This window comes from Manduca sexta, unplaced genomic scaffold (assembly GCF_014839805.1).
Source record: "Manduca sexta isolate Smith_Timp_Sample1 unplaced genomic scaffold, JHU_Msex_v1.0 HiC_scaffold_54, whole genome shotgun sequence".
In the NCBI taxonomy this organism is placed as follows: domain Eukaryota; kingdom Metazoa; phylum Arthropoda; class Insecta; order Lepidoptera; family Sphingidae; genus Manduca; species Manduca sexta.
Window position 1 is genome coordinate 300,271 of NW_023595341.1, and position 20,523 is coordinate 320,793.

At 35.5% G+C, this 20,523-nt stretch overlaps 1 protein-coding gene across 1 annotated transcript; it reads left to right on the forward strand.

Annotated features, from left to right (window-relative positions):
* Positions 1–303: 303 nt before the first annotated feature.
* LOC119193436 (sodium-independent sulfate anion transporter-like) lies at positions 304–5,025 on the forward strand. The gene is made up of 4 exons (XM_037447045.1): positions 304–434; positions 3,076–3,146; positions 3,946–4,138; positions 4,844–5,025. Exons 2-4 carry the CDS (start codon positions 3,123–3,125, stop codon positions 5,008–5,010), a joined length of 384 nt encoding a protein of 127 aa, XP_037302942.1. The 5' UTR covers positions 304–434; positions 3,076–3,122; the 3' UTR covers positions 5,011–5,025.
* Positions 5,026–20,523: the final 15,498 nt, after the last annotated feature.

Sequence of the window (20,523 nt, forward strand, 5' to 3'; positions counted from 1 at the left end):
AATATTAATATTGAAGTGTCTCCCTAAGAATACCTAATGCATGTCAAATGTAGTAGATGTCAAAATGATTGTACTGTTTTACTTTTACTTATAGCATCATTGTAATATGTTTAACAACAGTTTTGGTAATTTAATCAGCATGTCCACACTTTGTTTTGATTGGTCCATTTTTGAGATAGATCTAAATAGCGTTTAAGATCGTTTATTGAAAATGGCGGTTAGATTGTCCTTGCAAACCTTGAGCATTCTTACCAATATTATTTTCTATTTTTTTTTACCATTTCTCCTTTTTGCCACAGGTCACGCGCCTAACAGCAGAGTTCGAAGAACAGCAACCAGGCTCTGCAGCCTTCAGTCATGGAAGAGGCGGCTACCGGTCACAATATGGCTGCCGAAGTACACCTTCGAGTTCTTATTACGAGATATTATAGCAGGTTTATATACTTTCCTTAACATTAGAAGACCTTAGTCGTAATTCTAGGTTTTAATTTATCACCTATTAAAATTCTTATGCAAGTAAACGTCTTTAATAGGAGGTCAGTAAACGAGCAAGTGAGTAACTTGAAGGTAAGTGATTATTACATATGGAATAATGAATATCCATAATGTCTGATTGCACACATACTTATTCTTGCTTTTCATCCCCAAAGGGGTAAGCAGACGCGCAACTAGTTGATCCACTTTCCGCCCAGCGTATTCATGTTGTGATGGGGAGCGGGCTTTTAGTTATATCAGGCACAAATTCCAGACTCCGAGTTGATATTAACAAAGGTCGACCACATAAAATGCAAATTTAAAGTTGCGTATGCACATATTGTTTGATTGGCATTGGAACCGCCTCTGTTTAATTGACTGGCCATGTTGTACGCAAAACTATATAGTGCGATTTAAGGTCAATAATTCGTAGTGCATGCCTACTAGATACAACGACGAATGCCGTCCACTGCCAGGTGACACCTTGAAATTGTTTTAGATATTTTTGCTAATGATTATCCTTATACTATTATTATAAAGTCCTCCGCCGTGTCTGTCTGTCTGAACCCGATGAACTCAAAAACTATCGAAAGGATTTCAATTAAAAAAAATCTGGAAATAGATAAAGACCCTGGGAAGAGCATGGGGTACTTTTATCCCGGGAAAAATATGGCGGAAATATATCTCCGAAAAATCTTTCACGCGGGCGATGTCGTAATCAAAAGCTAGTATAATATGTGGTCATATTTAATAGCCTAAGTTAATGCGAGGCTCTTAGCGGCTGAACTTTTCGAGGTCTTTTACTCGGTTTCCGAAGGAGGACAATGTTTTTTATATAATTTGTTTGCAGCGCGAAGCCAAGAGCAGTTGATTCGTGCACCACTGGTCACATTTTAACCAGACGAGGAACCTTATTTACTTGGACTCTGACTTGCAGTTTCAGTTATGTATCTTTTACTACAATAAAGATAATCACTCCGTCAATACGTGTACAAGGAAAAGATATAGCGTTTATCTAGTTTAAAGCTAACAATGTTGCAATCTTACGCTGTTTAAATTAATCATGGATTAAGCGATTCGTTGTTTGAAGAGCGCTTTCACTGTTTTGCATAAGATTAGTAGTACAAATATCTTTGTGTTTTACGCGTTTAATGGAGGAAAGTAGATTTCTTTAAACAAGCAAATAAGGTGAATATTCGGATGGTTCTTTCGACTTCATCATGTTTGCCATTAACAGAAATAGTGCGTAGAAATTGGAATTGCGTTCTCCTTGCATTTCATTTAAAGATCTAATGAGGCTATTTGTGTTATGTTTAGTAACGTTACGAAGTCTTCCCAATTAATATAGAAAATTGAAAAATGCTGGCAGGTAGTAGAGACTGAACAATTACTATCGGAAAAATTTGTCCGTGCCCCGAATGACTTGTACCACAATCTCTTCAACTTAAGATTTAGAAGCTTATATACTTACATAGTAATAAATAACATCGGGGATGCATTATTAATCAGATAGTATTAAATACCAATACACGAGTAATTATACACTATACAATTTACGAGCAAATCCGTAGTGACAAATGTGGTAAATGCAAATATCGCCAAATGGAAAGCGGTTTCGAATGAATTATGTATGTTTAATAATATTAATAGATATACTGGAGGCGATAACTTACCTGCATTAATAATTCAAACCACATTAAAGATAGTGGCACGTTGGAATATTTGTATAACTGCTGCTCTTATTCCCTTGGGCCTGGCCGTGATGTCATCTTATTAAATATCTACTATGTTCCATGTTATGGCAGGAACCGCTGAACGCTCTTGGATGTTTCGGCATATGTCCTAGATCAACATGTTATAGGCTGTTTTAAATACCGTAAATGTAAAAGGACTTCTGGAGGAAGGATGTCGAGCAATATGTGGAATTATTGTTAAAGATAAAAGTAATTATTATGAACTGGTTATAAGTTATTTTTGTTTTTCCTGTTACTTATTTGCTATACTTGAAATAATATTTTCTTATATACTGTTTAAAGGGATTTGCACACATAACCGAATTATACTATGATTGTGCTATTAAAGTATCAGGTACGGAAGGAAATACACGGACTGTGTCCATTAGAAGGTATCATAGCCTCCATAATAATTTTAATGAGTAGCGCACCGGTATCGGCAAAATATTCTTGCTGACAATTTTTACGGTCTGTGCATGACACGCGACGGTGTTAGTCGGTGACGGAATGGTCTAGTGGGTTTTACTTTTTTGTTTTACTTTTCAATACAAAGAATATATTTTTGCCTGACACGTTCCTAGCACGGTCATAGTATGTAACGGAGTAGTAGCCAGACTTCGTAAATCAAAATTTTATAAGTGTGCTAAAGTTAATCAAGGTCTCTTCCACCTGACGATGGAATCCGGCACAATTTCCGTTGTATAGATAAACAGGCAACAATAATAGTATTAATATTAAAACCTAATGTACCAGGACATCATAAATTCCTAAAGATTGTCACTTCAAAAATTTTAATTGTCGTGGTTCAAAAGAAAATCTTAAACATTTGTTTTAAGGTACAGTATAACGTAGGGCCTTTCTCTTTCAGGTATTACTGTGGGATTGACTTCAATACCTCAGGGCATCGCTTACGCAATGGTCGCCGGCCTGCCTCCACAGGTAACGACTGCAATTATTATTTTTTACCATTAATGTACGACTGATTAACAAGATTAACCGGTTGGACAGGTTCATTTCTCATTTTGAAGTCGACTAAGGAATGACCAAAGTAAATAATAAAAGATATATTATAATAATAGTAGACAGACATTCATAATTATTCTTATTGTAGACAAAATTAATACCTTATGTCATAGTGATCGTAAGTTGTAATAACTTTTGTTCATAGCTGTTGAATGTCGAGATTTGCATGGCGTTCGCCTGATGGTAAGCGATACGACAGCACAAAACAGTCACACCATTTTTAATTTATTTAATTTAATTAGAACGGCTCATAACTCCTTAATTATAATTACAAAATATTATTTTAAACTGAGTAAAATTCGATTCAAAACATGATATACAAAATAATAAAATTTGAAATTAGCTTAATTAATATTATTATAATAATACATTCAAGCATTTATCTCACAATATCTCAGGCACTCAGCCAGTATAACTTTCCATTCATCGACTAATAAGTCACAATAGGGACTCGCATTGAGCAAGGAATTTAGTGCGGCTAAGGATAAGCAACCATACAGAACTTTGAGTTACAAAGTACTGTGAGGCACTGCACTGCATTAGTTACCTTGAGACGTAAGATTTTGAGTCTCAAATCCAGTGATTACACTAGCTATAATGTTCTTCAAACCTGAACTCAACAATGCACGCCCACTGCTGCTTGGCGATAGAAACAGACATTGTAATGGTACCTACTCAAATATCCACTCGTATACCAGTAAATTGACCATTCCAGGTAGGTCTCTACTCCAGTATATTTCCTGGTCTGGTGTACAGCATGTTTGGCAGCTGCAAAGATGTGACGGTGGGACCCACTGCGATACTGTCAGCTCTGCTCGCTAAATACGTGGCCAAATCCGCTGACTTCGCGTATTTAGCATCGTTCCTCTCTGGGTGCATTATCATGTTGTTGGGGATATTGCAATTAGGTGAGTTTTTAATGTGATCATAATGATTTATTTTACTGTATTGTCTTCATAATGATTTCTTATGTTAACGCAAATATTGGATATAAAAATTAAACTATTTTGCGGTTTTATATAGATATAATATAGAATCCGCTCCGTGACCACGAAGGCTTCAAAGTCTCCGAAATGTCGGGAGAAAATTATGCTGCGCGATAGAATCCGCAAAATTGTTTTATCTTAATGTATTGTCATTAGTTTTCTCTAATTTCAAAGTTAATAATGGAATGGCAATGAAGTAATTAATAGCCATTGAAAATCAACTTAATGCGATATGCGTTGAAGTTTTTATGTAGCAAACGGAATCTGAGACCAGTAAATAAGCTGATAAGGATAATATATATTACAGGTACAATTGTCCGCCGACAATAGTCCGACTGCCTCGATGGCGTAGTAGTACTGCATGCGCGGCACGGCAGCGCTCTGAGGTTCTGGGTTCGAATCCCGAGTCGGACAAAGTGATGGGTATTTTCTGCTCATTATCAGCCCGGAGTCTAGAATTAGTGCCTGATATCGCGATAGGCTCGCCTCCTATCACATCATGGAACGCAACACACTTGGCAAAAAGTGGGTGCTATGGTTGCGCCTCTGCATACCCCTTCTGGGAGAAATGCGTGTTGTTGTGTGTGTTTGTTTGTGTTTATTACAATAGTCATCATTGTTTTCTAGGATTTCTACTCGATTTTATATCGAAGCCAGTCATATGTGGATTTACAACAGCTGCAGCGCTTCAAATAAGCGCTTCACAGCTGAGATCATTGTTTAGGATAGCAGGTACGTTACTTATTCTGTATTTGTCTACACCTAGCGGCAGAGATAAACCGAATAGACCATAGAGTGGGAAGATATATGTCTCTTATGTTTACGCGAATGTGAGAAATTGAAATAAAATTATTTTACGAATTTTATCGAAGTTATTTATAATATAACTAGCGACAGACGTTGTCCTGTCTTAACTATGTATGCATACGCGCATTCTGTCGATCGTTGATAGTTATATCAAACCACTGATAGTTATGTAAAATTAATATCGTCGTTAAGTTTTCTTAAATTTTCAAATTTTCCGCGCAATTTTTTGAACATTTTCTTTCATAAGAACCTTCTCCTGACAATAACAAACACAACAAAAATAGTGAAATCGGACCAGCCGTTCACGCGTGATGGCGTGACCAAGGGAAATAGGGATTCATTTTTATATATATAGATTTTCTCCCGACGATTCAAAGGTTTTACGGCATTCATGGTCTTCATGGCGTGACCATGAAGGCTGCAAAGTCTTCGAATCGTCGGGAGAAAACATTTTCAACACCGCGATAATATTCGTAAAATAGTTTTATTTCAAAGATACAGGTCATTTCCTCAATTTGTCCTATAGGAGTTGCTGGGTACCTAATTAATTAAGTAGTTTATGCTGAACGAGCGTGTGTTAATTTTCTACCGCGTTTAAAAGTTCTCAAAATACTAGCGCTATGCGAAAAATGGAATGATACTTTTAAATTATTTACATAGGATCAAATTACCGGCGTAAAGTGACCTATCGGTGTGCAAATTACGTCCAAATCTGTTTCTTTTTTCTAGCAATCAACTTTAGCATCTAAACATTGTCACAAACTGTTTTATATATTAGTAATATAAGATTGTTTGGCGCCACTACGGATTTATAAGCCATGTACCTAAAAGCATCCCTTGACGTTCGATATAATTATGTCGGCCTGCCTAATTGTTTCTTCACACAGTGCTCAGAGAGCTCAATATTATTATTAATCTAATTACAATTTCTGTTGGCAGATGCTCAGCACATAGCTTGATAATTATTGGTTTCTTTAAACTCGTCGCTTTACTTTCGTAAAGTAACAAGTTCTGAGTAAATGGATCTCGTTTTTAATCATCTAAAGTATACCCTATTAATCGATATTCAGTCATTCCCAATTTCGCTTCATTTCATTAATACAATCAACATTAAATATTCAAATATCAGTTCATCTGTTAGCACAATCGAATTATCATTGGTTTTGAGTTGATTATCTATAATTTTAAGATAATTGGATTTTAGATTGATTGGTGTTTGGGAAGGTTAACTTTTTTTGCCTGTCATCAATATTGAAACTGCGTATTTACTATACTGAGATCGACTTTTATAAAAAGGTGGATCTTTTATAGATTACTTCAATCTCAATTTCCTTGTAACTCAATATTGCATCATTATAAATGAGTAAGTTTATCTTCATAAAAGAAGTGAAATAAACTGCAAAGAAAACTGATTTAACTGTTTGAAGTTGTAGCTTAACAAATTATCGAAGTTGTTTCTTTAATTTCATTTTGTAAATTGAGTTTAATCTTTAGTCTTGTTTCTGGTAATAGTTTACTCATCTGCGCAATTAAACAGCATCTTTCGGAGAACAGACAACTTTATATCCATCAACAAGAAATCTTTTGCTTCATCATCGCCTCTTGTTCGTTCCCAAATGTTATTTCCCTAAACTCCGACACAATTAAGCCTGTGTTTAATTGCTCGAACACCCGAGGACCTGTTTTAGAAAATTTACCGACAAAAGTAGCTTATAATCCGATTTGAGAGTCGAATTAATTAGTATGCAAAGCTGTATTAAAACCTATGTCGGACTTGCCTCTGGTGTATCGTTGGGTTGAGGTCGTTCACATATACACGATACATTATTTGGCTTGTTAATTTTGTTTCTTTGGAGGAAATATAGCTGGCAATTCAATGAAGCACGGAGGAGTTCCTTACGTTTTAAAATAAAATCTCTTTAGTGGACGAAATTACCTTTGCACAAACTCTACTCTTCATGGCTCATTACTTGCCTGGTTCTACATTTATTGGCTTGTTAAGCCTGTGGAGTTTTTTGGTTAGTAGTTTAGGTCTTAATTATCGTCTTGGGACCTTTTGTAATAAATCATATTATGAAGACTTATTACGTCAATACTAACTATTATAACTGGCTTGAGAACTTGATAATTCAAAAAACGAGGAAATTGATTTTATTTTTTTCTTTAATCACGTTATTGTGTGAATGGACCTCCGAATTAAGAACTTTATTCAACATTTGCTTTTGGTATCTGGGACAAGCATTTGCCAAATGTTACAAAGCAAAAATTAACGTACATACTGTGTATTGCAATAGTTGGATACACACGCTGTTGCGACAAAAAATACATCTGCTTTATTTTACGTTTGTACATAAATGAAATATGTTTATAATCAAAAGTTAAATAATTGGCATGATGTTGGACGAATGGAGTTGCACGCTTAAGCAAACTTCATTTATTTTACTGACTAACACTTTACATTCCGTTTTAGACAAATTTGCATATCACATATATTTGTCCAACCAATATTATACTACAGCTATCATTAAGTAATGACAGACTGTCCGTTTGAAAAAGAATGTATATTGCTTGTTAGCAATATACATTCTTTTTCAAACGGATATATCTAATATTTATTTCATTATGCACTGTTGTGCATAATGAAATAAATACTAATAATGATAATCGTGTTAATGTAGTCAAGGATATTACGGAGCATTAGGATACTTAACATGTTCTGTACGTGAAGGACGATTGTAGAGCACGCTTTAATGTCATCCAAAGGTTTGTGTTAATTGTGTTGACTGCTGAACGATAATCATCTCTTGTCAGTCGATATTCTTTTGTACGCCACTTCACTTACCATCAGGTGCAGCGGAGTCAGCGTGAGTTTGCCCTACATGAATATAAAAAAAATATTCAAAGCTCTGTGTGGTATTACTACTGTTATACTGCATTGAAGTATCAGTACTTCAAGCAAGTCGCCGTGCGGTCAGCCGCACGGCGACTTGCTCCTTCCATTCACTTCTGTAAATAACCTTTTATATTTTCACTAAAAGATTTAGCATCCTATTTTTGTTACCTCTAGCACTCGACATACACCATACAAGACAGGTGTCACGTTTCAATCTTTGCAGGATTTTTTCTCGCGTCACATCAATTTCCTCGCAGTACCGATCTATTTACGTTGTCAACTTTAATAATTCAAACTTTAGTGTACAACGCTGATTCTATTTGTGATGGCTGCTTTTGAAATGTTGGAAACAGGGTGCTGGAATAATAATAGTAGGACTGTTCGACTCATTTTTTTTTTTGTGGAGAGAGTACTGTACTTGTTTCATGACGAGACGATCTTGCCGCTCCATTGATTGTAAGTTTTATTTGCTGGTGGTAGGACATATTATATCCACCCAGATAGCGACTGGCGTGGTGTTAAAATCCGCCACAGTAGCTCATGTAAGTGTGTCGCGTTCCGGGATCAGCCTATGTCTAATATGCTGCTCCAACAAGTTGGCATAATTGTGTCAACAGTACCCTATAATCATCTTCAGTCAGTAGAATCCTATTGGACCCCACTCCACTTAACATCAGGTACAGTAGGACCACTTTGCCGTGCACTTTTAAAAACATACGACTGCCTATGTACAGTAGTAATACCATATAGCACTATGTATTACAAAGTACTGCGCGCCATTCCACTGCGCTCGTCACCTTAAAACATAAGTTGTTAAGACTCATAATGCCCAGTAATTGAGGCTACAATGTCCTTCAAACCGGTTCGCAACAGTTTGGCGGTAGAAATAAACATTGCTGTGGTGCTGGTAGGTTCTGGTGGTGGTGGTACTTGCCCAAAAGGGCTTTTACATACGAGAGACCTACCACCAGTGAAACTGCTTACTATCGAGAGATCTATTGATTGCTGGCATTATAATTTACTAAAAGAATATTATATTATTTAAAGGACCTTTATAATTTAAGCAGAATAAAGAAGGCAATTTTGTTATTTTTTTCTTTCAACAAAGTAGCTTAACCAATGACTCTTATTTAGTGAAATAATATGATTTATATTTCTTCCTGTAAATAAATATTTTCCTTATCGAAAAGAGCAAATTGCGTGTCATTTTTGGGTGTACTGTGAAGAAATTTTCGCACAAAATATTTTTACGGTTTATTCTAATTAGTTTTTGGATTTTATTCTTCTAAGCTGAAACCTCAATCCCCCTACTTAAATACGTTTATATACGTTGAGTAAATCGAGGGATAAAAATAATTATAGTTAATTAATAATTCTAAAGATTCTCATAGCTCATATAATAAGGTTTCTAAAGTTGTCAACGCACTTTAACTAAGCAACCTCCTTTTTCCGTCTACGTCACAACAGAAGGAAGGTGTGATACGTATTAACAATAACAAAATCCCAACAATACATCAAAATATCAAGCGTTCATTCACTTATTCAGAACCGTTCCGAAACATGCTTTCGGCGCGGTGCCGTAATTCGAGTCTTTTGTCTTTCCCACAATGCACACAATGTGCCGTCATCAAGAGGTGTCATAATGGAACTCTTAATCCGTTGAAAAGTTGCATTATGCAATTAGACTGTATTGAAAGTAGAACTGAATTTCGAGTAGATCATGGTTTACTTTAAGATCTTTAACATAAATATAGCTGATGTAGGTCAGGAAGGACGATACACAAAATTTAAAGAGATGTTAATTTAAATTAAATATATTAGCAGTTTCTGGGTGTTCTTTTTTATATACGGACAAGGGAGAGTGACTTCACTGCACCCGATGGTAAGTGGAGCGAGGTGGAAATGAATGTCAAGAGATGAATGACGAGAGATAATTATCCCTCGACCATCAACACAATTATGCTAGCCTGTTAGAACTGGATATACACAGGCTGATCCCGGAACGCGACATACTTACGTGAGCTACTGTGGCGGGTTTTAACATCTTTTGCACGGTGGTCGTTATCCGGGCGGATATAAAATATATCCTACCACCTGCAAAAGAGTGTGTTAGTATGTGAATTATATCCTACCACCAGCTAAAGAGTGTGTTGATATCTGTGTAAAATTAAAGTTTGATTTAAGAAAAAATTACACAATCTGAATTAATGGAACGATCAAAAACAACCATGAGACTGATAGACTATCGTGTCTAATTTATCAAAAAAGTCTTATATAACTAAACATTTTATTGTTATCATAATTCAATTTGCTATTTCTACAAATACTAATAGTTTTACTTCGATAACCTTGGCCAGCCCAATCAGTATACTCGTTTGTAGTCTTAGAAGACCCAGAAACCTTTTACTAAAATCCAATATTGCCTCAAAGAACACGGGTATTTGTAAACGGCAACAGGCAGTAAGCCAGGCCTTTATAAACGGCTTAAAGATTCGAATACTAGACCGGCCTGGCTTACAATCCGGTTATCTCACTACAATCTATCACCGATGTAAGTATACATTATTTTTGTAATAAATTAAGAATTACAATGGCACTTTCTACAAATCAATCTAAGATGAAATAAAGATTAAGGGGAATAAGTAATTGTAAATACGTATCTTTTTTTTTGTTACTGTTGTTAGTTGGCTAGTTTGAAGTCCGAAGACACGTCATTTTAGGTGACTACCGAAAATCAGCATTGTGTTGTGGTTTGCACCACATCACGAGATTATATTGATTGGTCGCCCACCGGTCACAACCGCGACCAGCCACTTTTATTATTTTTTCATTATTATTTGGTATTTATGTCCATTGTGTTTATGTTGTGACTGTGACTGGTAAATTGTTTTTATTTCTTTCTTTCTAACAAGAGGAACATATATTTAAATATTTTAGAATACACAAATTTATCTACTTAGCAATATTTCACAATCTATGAAATCTTCATGATTCTATTTTAGCATCAATGAATCATGTAGTCGTAGACACACTATCACAATACAATTTATATTGAAATCACAACCACGGAACAATAAAGCGCCGAAACCGTCCAATACATCATTGGTTAGTACCAAATCCTTCCCTTAATTTATCACAGGACAGGACGAGTATATCGCTACCATGCCTACAGGATGATTCACGCACGTAAATTTCCCAGGAGACAGTGCGTTGACATGGAATCTAAACAATATTTCTGTTTTTCCCTGGTATGAATGACGTGTGTGGCGATGCTGGTGTACCAGGGGAATTGTTCGTGGTAGAAGGGTTAAGTGCAGGGGAAACTGTTTTAATGGTGTAATTCAATATTGTGATATGTTTGGGTGATATTGTTTGGATTTATTGAACCTCTAGTAATTCTTTCTTGGGACTTGGATAAGAATATGTTTTAAAGAAGAAATTGGAATTTCAGAATAGGCAATGAAACTCCGTTTTTGTTGGTATTGTGTCATCGATTTATCACTGCTAGAAAGTAAACCAAAGCTCGTACAAAATAATTAAATATAATCATGATTTCATTAAATATATTTCTCAAAGTACGTTCGACATACCGCCATCACAATGACCTTATATAAATATCAATTTACGCAATATCCAATACAATAACATTACTTTTATATGTAATCGAGTTTAATCTTTTGTAACAAAAACTAATTTACCATTTGTGTATAGTTTGGCAACTGTTTGCTGTTGGCCACTCAATTTAGCCCCGGTAGGTTCGGGAAACTATTCCATCAATATTGTCCCGGATTAATTTCTATCTCGGACTTCGGAACTGTCCACATAAGCCGCTAGACGTTTAATATCTATGGCTACGACTCGGCTCTCCGATGTTTTTGGATATATGTTTGTTTGGCTTGTCATGAACATATGAACTTTATTGTGCGGTAGAACATTACTAATTTTGTATATTACTGGAATTTACCAGCTTATCTGGAAGAATACCAGTATTATTGAAATTAATAAGGAGTGGCATCGGTTGCATTTGCTGCAGGTAATGATAAAATTTTGAGATCCCTAAACAAAACCCTTGCGTGTTCTTAAAAGTCAGTTATACGCAGAATATTTCGCTGGATTTATGGTGTTCATGGTTATTTGTAGATTCACTTGAGCATTATTTAGGTTCATCATTTTGTCTCTAAATTGCTTTAGCTGTATTTATTGTAAGTGATTACATACTGTTATGCATATATTTGTAGTCAAACTTCGAAATACGGGAATTAAATTGATCAGCTATTTAAATGCGCTAAAGGATTACTTAGGTTCTTAATTTTGTCTGTAAATTGTTTTAGCTGTATTCATTGTAATCGACTACATATTGCTCTTAATATATTTGTAGCCAAACTTCTAAATACGGGAATTGAATTGGTCGGCTATTGGCCCTTGCGCTACGAACGCCTTCATTTAAAAATAAAAACGTCTTAGATTAATTGATTCGAAGAAACCTAGCGCCTTGGGAGAGGAAGATTAACGATTGCTACTCCTTACGTATCCCTAAGGAGTCTGTAAGGGGATTGCGGTATTACCGGCTCTTCAATTGCGATGTTCATGCTAAATTTATCAAAAATCGTGGTGCAATGTTACAAACCAGATGTGAAACGGGAGGTTATGAGTTTCGTAAATATGAGTTTAGGTATATGGAAGCAAACGTCAATTAAATTTTCCGATTCAAATAATATGGCAGATAGAGTAATTGGTGCAATTTTATTTTTAAGAAAAATAAAATTACACGTGTTTAATAATGTTAATTAATCTAATGGAATCAATCTCGCCAAATATGAAGTATATCAAAATGGTCCCGAGGCAACTCATTCCCAAATACATCTGACGAGAATTTCACTTATAAAAATAACAATTGTATTAGCTGTAGTTGTTGGTTCCTCGCTTCCAGGCCTTTAGCATCAATCAAAGCATAACGTATGTGAGCTTTTTTATAACAAGCTAATATTCGTATTAAATATACCTGATATAGCTTACTTCTAGATATTAGCTATTTCACCGAGCATAGGTTTAATAAACAAACATTAGATCTGTACAAAACTCATTCAACCTACTTCGTAATTCCAAACAACACAGATCCAAAAGTAAATCTCAAACGGATTCATTAGGAAAACTGAATTCGCGAATTCCAAAACGACATTGTAGAAATTCCACATTCGAGTACGTTCAACTGGGTTTTAATATTTTATACGCGTCTAGAATGACTGGTTTGAAAATAAATCAGACTTTATTTCGTTACTTGTTAAGAAATTAATATATAAATAGATATTAGCTTTTTCGAGTCCAGTTTTAAGTCACGATCAAAGGCTCTTTAAAATAAATAAAATCAATAAACTTTCTGTAGGTATGTTTTTAGAAGCTGTTTTTTCATAGAAATATAATAAGAAAATGCACGATAATTTGAGGAGGTGCGCGAATTATTGTATGAGAAATGTTTAACTGTGAATTATGTAGGTACTTGCTATGAGTATTTACATTGTATACTTTCCTAGTACAAGCCCCAGTGCCTTAAATGCCTTTCTTTAATCGCTAAAAAATAAAAATATATGGGATTAATTATATGAGATACATCTCAGCTATAAGTCACGTGATCAAGGCGAACAAATAGGCAAGATAAAAAAGCACGTAGAAAGAGAATAGAAAGATTTGTAACTTATCTAGAGGGCTCTATCCCACTCCAATCTATCTATCTATACTTATAATAAATCTGTAGAGAGGTCAATTCTGTACATGAAATATATTTCCAAAATAACTATCAGGTGGTGATTAAGGATCGACACTGATGCCAAAAATGCAGTTAGTAAAATTTTTGTCTGTCTGTCTGTCTGTCTGTCTGTCTGTATAACCGTTATAGAAACAAAAACTACTCGACGGATTTTAACGAAACTTGGTACAATTATTTTTCAAACTCCTGAGCTGGTTATAGTATACTTTTCATCACACTACAATAAATAGGAGCAGAGCAGTGAAGGGAAATGTTGGGAAAACGGGAGAAGTTACTCCATATTTTAAGCTTCCGCCGCGTGTGCAACCTTAATGGTTAAAGCTACACAGAAATCATGTATGACGGAAATGTTTTCCTTAAAATTATATAAAAAATATCCCACGACAGCATATGTCTATCTTTTATGGTTGACTCACAATAACACGTGTAACTCCCGATAGCTTAGCAGGGCCCTTATTCTGTATGATAGTGAAACGCGTAACGCGGCCGTGTCATGTTATCTTCGAGAAATGTGTGTGGAATGGTATTCTGTAAGCCAAATTTCTATAGTCCTAAACATGATGCGTTGTGTTACGTGCTTGTTACACACTGTCAAAATAACGTGCGGGATAGAGAATAAGGCTCCAGTTCTAAGCTTATAACACTCTCAGACGCTGACGGAGTCGCGGGCACAGCTATTAACAACAATATTGTGCGGTTCCGTATTGCGATATTTTATTTGCAGTATTGCAGATTGATATATTATATTTTCCTACTAAAATACGAAAGTTAATCAGGGCCCTTATTCTGTATGATAGTGTAAACGCGTAACGCGGCCGTGTCATGTTATCTTCGAGAAATGTGCGTGGAATGATATTCTGTAAGTCAAGTTTCTATAGTCCTAAACATGACGCGTTGTGTTACGAGCTTGTTACACACTGTTAAAATAACGTGCAGGATAGAGAATAAGGCCCCTGTCTGTTACATCAAAACCACTGAACCGTGAGGAAGGACATAGGCTACTTTTTTTTATGAAAAACGACGGAAATGCGGACGAAGTCGCGGACAACAGCTATGCTATATAAAATACCGAAATCGTCATAGGTTTGTCTATAATATTAGAGGAGTTCCTTCGATTCCACCAGGATCCCATCAACAGACCCTGACCGGACAATCGGACCACCTGCATACCACCATACATTAAAAAAACATTCCGACAAATTGAGCACCTCCTCCATTTTTGAAGTCCGAAATCCACGCGGGCGAAGCTGCGGGCGGAAGCTAGTACATAATAAATTCATTTAAGATAAAACACCCTTTTTCGCCCATTAATCCATCTAGACATCTGTGCAATAAACCTTCATACCCAAATACCTACAACGGGTATAAAGTTTCTCCGTCAAAACTTTCTAATCCACTTACAAATGCAACTCAACGCGCGTTATTTATATTGCATTAGTGGCTAGTACGTTCATTTTGTAAAAACAAATTTGTTTTAACCAATTTCTAAAAATAGGAGTTTTTTAATTCGTATTTTTGTATGTTCTTTTATATCTATAAATTGCACCCACTTTATAGCGGCCGCTGGCTATAGGGAGCCTATGGTCAAATCAGGCAGAATTAATTATATTACATTGTCGAGTTCTTGAGTGGAGACCACGACTCGGTAAACGTAGTGTGGCACGCTCTCCAGTTAGGTGGAGTGACGATCTACGAAATGTCGCTGGCAATACCTGGATACAACAAACCGAAGACAGGGCAAAATGGTGAATATTGGAGAAGGTTTATGTCCAGCAGTGGACAAAATATAGGCTGATGATGATGACATTGTTGTGTTAATTGATTTTGAATACTATTTAAATAAAGACAATATCAAAAATAGTTTGACAGTAAACAATTCTCTGCGCTGCATTCCATCTTATATGCGTTGGCCACAAGGGCTAAAATTGAACGGAAAACACTGTTGTAACTTTACCCGACACAAATCGAGGCGCAATACTGCTATGCCACGGAGGTAGTCATAGTTAATTACAGCATCACATCCGAAGGAATTATTAATCGTTAACTTACATCGAGACTGCCTCTGCGCTAGTTCCTACCTTATATAATTCTATCGGCTGTTTGATATGATATAATTTATTTGAAAACCTGTAAAACGTTGTACATTATTTAAATGCCGACAATATTAATTCTACCACCAGTTCTGAAAGCAATTCTCACTAGAGAAAAACGGAAGAATTGTGTTGCTCTTTTCAAAATCAGTTTAAGGTATAAACTGCAGTACAAAATATAGTTTGATATAACAAGGCAATGTGACGTGGTTTGTTACGTGTCGTGCGGTTAGTTTGATTGTTGGGTTCCAAGAAATCCCTGGCTCTTTCCTAAACCATATTCTGTCTTCAAGGTCTGTATCGCATTTGCTGGTGGATGTTTATGTAGTGATCATTCATTATTAGGCTATATAATATATTTTCGTCAGGTAATTATATTTTTTTTTTCAAATATTTTTATTGAATTTGGTGTCATTTATATATTTATTTAGAACCATCAACAGAGATTACAATATAAAGTAAACATAAATCTACGTACATATGGTTACATTTTCATTGCATATCTAATAACCGATGGACACAACATAAGTCATATAAATATTGGGCGTTGAAAAAAGTGAAAATAAAAGCATTTAACGATACAAAAAACTAAGAGTCAGTTTTAAAAATATTTGAAATTCAATTAAATTTAATGTAATCGACAGATTCTAACAAAGAAAATAATTCATGTGTAAAATTTAATTTTCATTACGTGAATCTATAGTATATTTTATTTGCTTTAATTGCTGGATAAGATACTCCCCCTAAAAAGCGGCGATAGCCTAGATGGTTCTGGAACGGACTGCCGAGACGAATGTCCGCAGATTCAAATCCCAAGGGCACACACCTCTGACTTTTATAAAAAAAAATATGTGTGTATTCTTTGTGAATTATCGCTTGCTTTAACGGTGAAGGAAAACATCGTGAGAAAACCTGCATACCTGAGAAATTCTCTATTAGGAATTTTCGAGGGTGTGTGCAGTCTACCAACCCGCACTAGGCCAGTGTGATGGACTAAGGCCTATTCCCTCTCATTAGTAGAGGAGGCCGGTGCCCAACAGTGGGACAGTATATAATACAGGGCTGATATTTTATTATACTCACCTCCCCTTTTTAATAAATCTTATATGGAATTATTAATAAATCTAATATGGATCTGCTGGTCATGATATGGCTACAGAAAAAAAATGTCTGTACACGTCGATTGTCTAACTTTTTATAAACTTATTACCGTTGTGTGAGTTATTGTAGATCGCTGCGCTTTTATTGAAAATGAAGGCAATCATTCGAAAGAATCTTTTCCAATTTCAGTTTCTATTAATATTGGAATTTGGAAAAATATGGTTCGCGTGTTATATTTTCTAGACACGAAATAATACATTATTATTTATATTTTTATATATTTTGCGATTGCGAATTGTTAAAGTTGTTGATTGAAATATTACAATAATATTATTATTTAGGGCCGTATTAACAAATGCATCTCAGTTTCGCTCTTAAATGTGATCGGCTGAGATGCTGTCAAGTTAAAGTCAGCTATCAACAACATCTCAAAATATATTCTAAGTCACTTAGTTGGCAAGAAGCGCTTAAATTAGAGCTAAAATTTTAGGTATTGGGTAGTTTGCGAAGATGATTTACAGAAGTAAACGCAAAAATTGAGGAATTATTTTGGGTATTTGTCACACGGATAGATCAAGCATGGAATTTACGTATTAGAAGATCGGAAATACTCACATCACGCCTTTATCCCCGAAAGAATAGGCAGAGGTGCAACCAGGGCAGCCGGTTCTCGCCGCGTGTGTTTCGTCCCATTGTATTTCAAGCCTATCGCCATATCGAGGCATTTACACAATATAGAATGCTTTTAACAGAATTATAACCGAAAGTCCACGCAGGTTTTTTTATTTCAGTGTATAAATTTCACGTCAGCAGAACCGAAACCTGAAAAAGAAAGCAAAGAGCTGAAATATTCATAATTTAAACAATCTAGTACCTAAACAGGATATTAAAAAATAAAACTAAAAAGGCCCTATTCAATAAATTTACCTTAAAAATTCTATAAGAATTTTAGGAGGTATTTCAGGTTTTGAATAACTCAAAAAATAACATATAGTAAATTCTTAATATTACTTCTAATTCGGAAACTATAATATTTCCCTAGCCTCGTTTTAACATGTACCGAAAAAATCAAATGGAACTACTAGTAATAAAAAATGACGTCAGCATTCTAGAGTAATGGCAAATGAAAATGCTGCGGAACTGCAGAAAAACAAAACAAAAATTATTATTTACCCAAAGAAGTTCAAATTTAGAACAGAATTCGCTCACGAACGTCACTGGCTATTACAATCGTAATAAAACTAGCTGCACCTGCGTCACTTCTGAGTTTGCGATACGTGACGTCACGGACGGTGTCGCCAAACTTAACTGACGGTTATTGGACACGCTTTAGAATTGGCTGAAGTGGAATATTTGAATTATTATGAACAGAACTTTAATGTATTTTGAATGTATATGAATAGGATAGGTCTGCTTATCAACAACTTTTTGTATTCATATATTAGTTAATTATTTTTCCACACCAATCCGTAAAGTATATTATGCTCTTATTTACATAGCATATTTATCAGTCATGTCCACTGCGTTGCTCCAGACTCTTAACTACAAAACAAAATCCCATGAAACAAACATCAAATAGTATAAAATCCCTTTTAAAATATATACCTACGTATACTATTTTATAATAATTATCTTTCAACTCTTCGGAACGCAATTCAGTCTATACGTCTCCTTGTATGTCCCAAGAATATACTCTCCTGTTTTAATTACGTTCAAAAAGTCGTCATAAAACCAATCTGCTTTGTACACATCTCGCGGAATCATGTCCTTTCTGCCTTACAATGAATACGTACGACTTCACTGGAAGCCTTACATACAACACCATACACGACTTTAGTGCTATACGCAATGGGAATAAAACATATTTTCCCATGACCCCCACCCTGCGAAGTAATCTCCCCATTTTCTGTAAGTATTCAAATGTCCGTGTTGAGATTGAAAAAAACTTTGATGTTGTATGCCGAAGGATTGTGCGAGGCACAATGGGGATTAGAGTGTTCTGCCATATTATGGAATGTGGAGTGTAATTAAATCTTTATTGTTAGGGACGTCTTCCTTTACTTTTAATATTATGAGAAACAGTTCAGTTATAATAGTTTCTTCAGTGTCATATACATAAATATAGATAATAATAATAAAAACTATAGATGCTTGTTCAATAATTATGGAATCTAAAACAAAAAAAGCAGTCGAATAAGTTGTTTTTCTGATCGCTAGACAGATGGGATTATTTGTTTGGCATTCCATTTCGCTTGTCATCCTGAGGCAACGAATATTAGATTTCAGAAAATCTAGATATAATAATATTTCTTGATACCACGTGCCTGATCGGATTTGGCCCTTGGACGATAAATAAAAAAAAATAATTTCTTAGTGCTCACTTAAATATAATTAATTCGTGGGAAAATTTTAGGCACCGAGGCAATTCTTGTGCACTCTGTCGCCAAACCGAATGCAGGCCCATGCGCGGGGGCCTAGACAGACAATTAAGTGTGTAGACCTCATGGTAGCACTTTGAGGCTTATGAGGACTCGCGAATATTTCCTGGCCTTCTCCCCTCCTCTCATCCTAAGAGGGTTCCTTCTCCTTCCCCCACACTTTCTTACCAGCTATCCTCTCCCACCGTTCCTCCAGGTCCCTGCAGTCGCTAAGCTGCGGGATTCCAGTAACCCATTCCCAGGCTTCCTCCGGCGTCGACTCCGGGTATGATAACCAAAAAAAACCCACACGGTATAGCTATGTCTAGCCTTTTAGTCAATGTAAATTTTTGTAAATATATTTTAAGAAACATTATTCCAAATGAAAATAATATTCCAGCCAGCAGACACCTTAAAACATATTTATGATACTACAAATTTTACGAAGTCAATTCAATTTTCTTTCCAATTCAAATAAAAACAAATGTTAGTTAATTTTCATTAAACGAGCAAGTTGCGATTTTGAGGCGGTGATCTTTCTTGTTGGCTTTGTTTATTTAATTATTAAATTAAAATGGAACCTTTAACGAAATAGTTTTCATTTAACTTAAAAAGAAAATGTGGTTTAAAGTGAAATACATGGAGCTCTGAATAACAGACTTTATTTGTCTTTATTTTTATTTAGTAATATATTACATATGGAATAATTTCTAAGTAATATTTGCTGGTGGTAGGACATTTGTATCCGCTCTAATAGCGATCATCATAGACAAGTTGTGAAACCCACCTTAGTGGCCCACCCAATCCTTTTTGTCGCGTTTCGGGCTCAGTCTGTATATGTATGATTTGAAGCAGGCCGGCATGATTTTATCGACTAGCGAGAGATTATCATCATTCGCCCAAGACCAATACTTTCGACGTGTTCAGCCCAACGCCATGCTTTGCTTCATATTTCTAAGTACCTATCGTTATAGTTTATGTGTGAAGCTATTGTTTACCATCAGGCGAGAGACTCGCTCGTCTAGTAATAAAAAAAACATTTCAACCAAAAGCAACATAGTTGCGTACAACCGACATACCAATTATCTCAATAAGTCAATGTCCGTTAGAAGACTAGGCCTGAGTTATTATGATGGATCGTAATGAGTATCGGGCGAGGCAAAGGAAATAATTATTTCGTCCACTAACTTGGTTTGCGTTATTTTGGTAGAAATAATGGCAGATGTTAATACCAA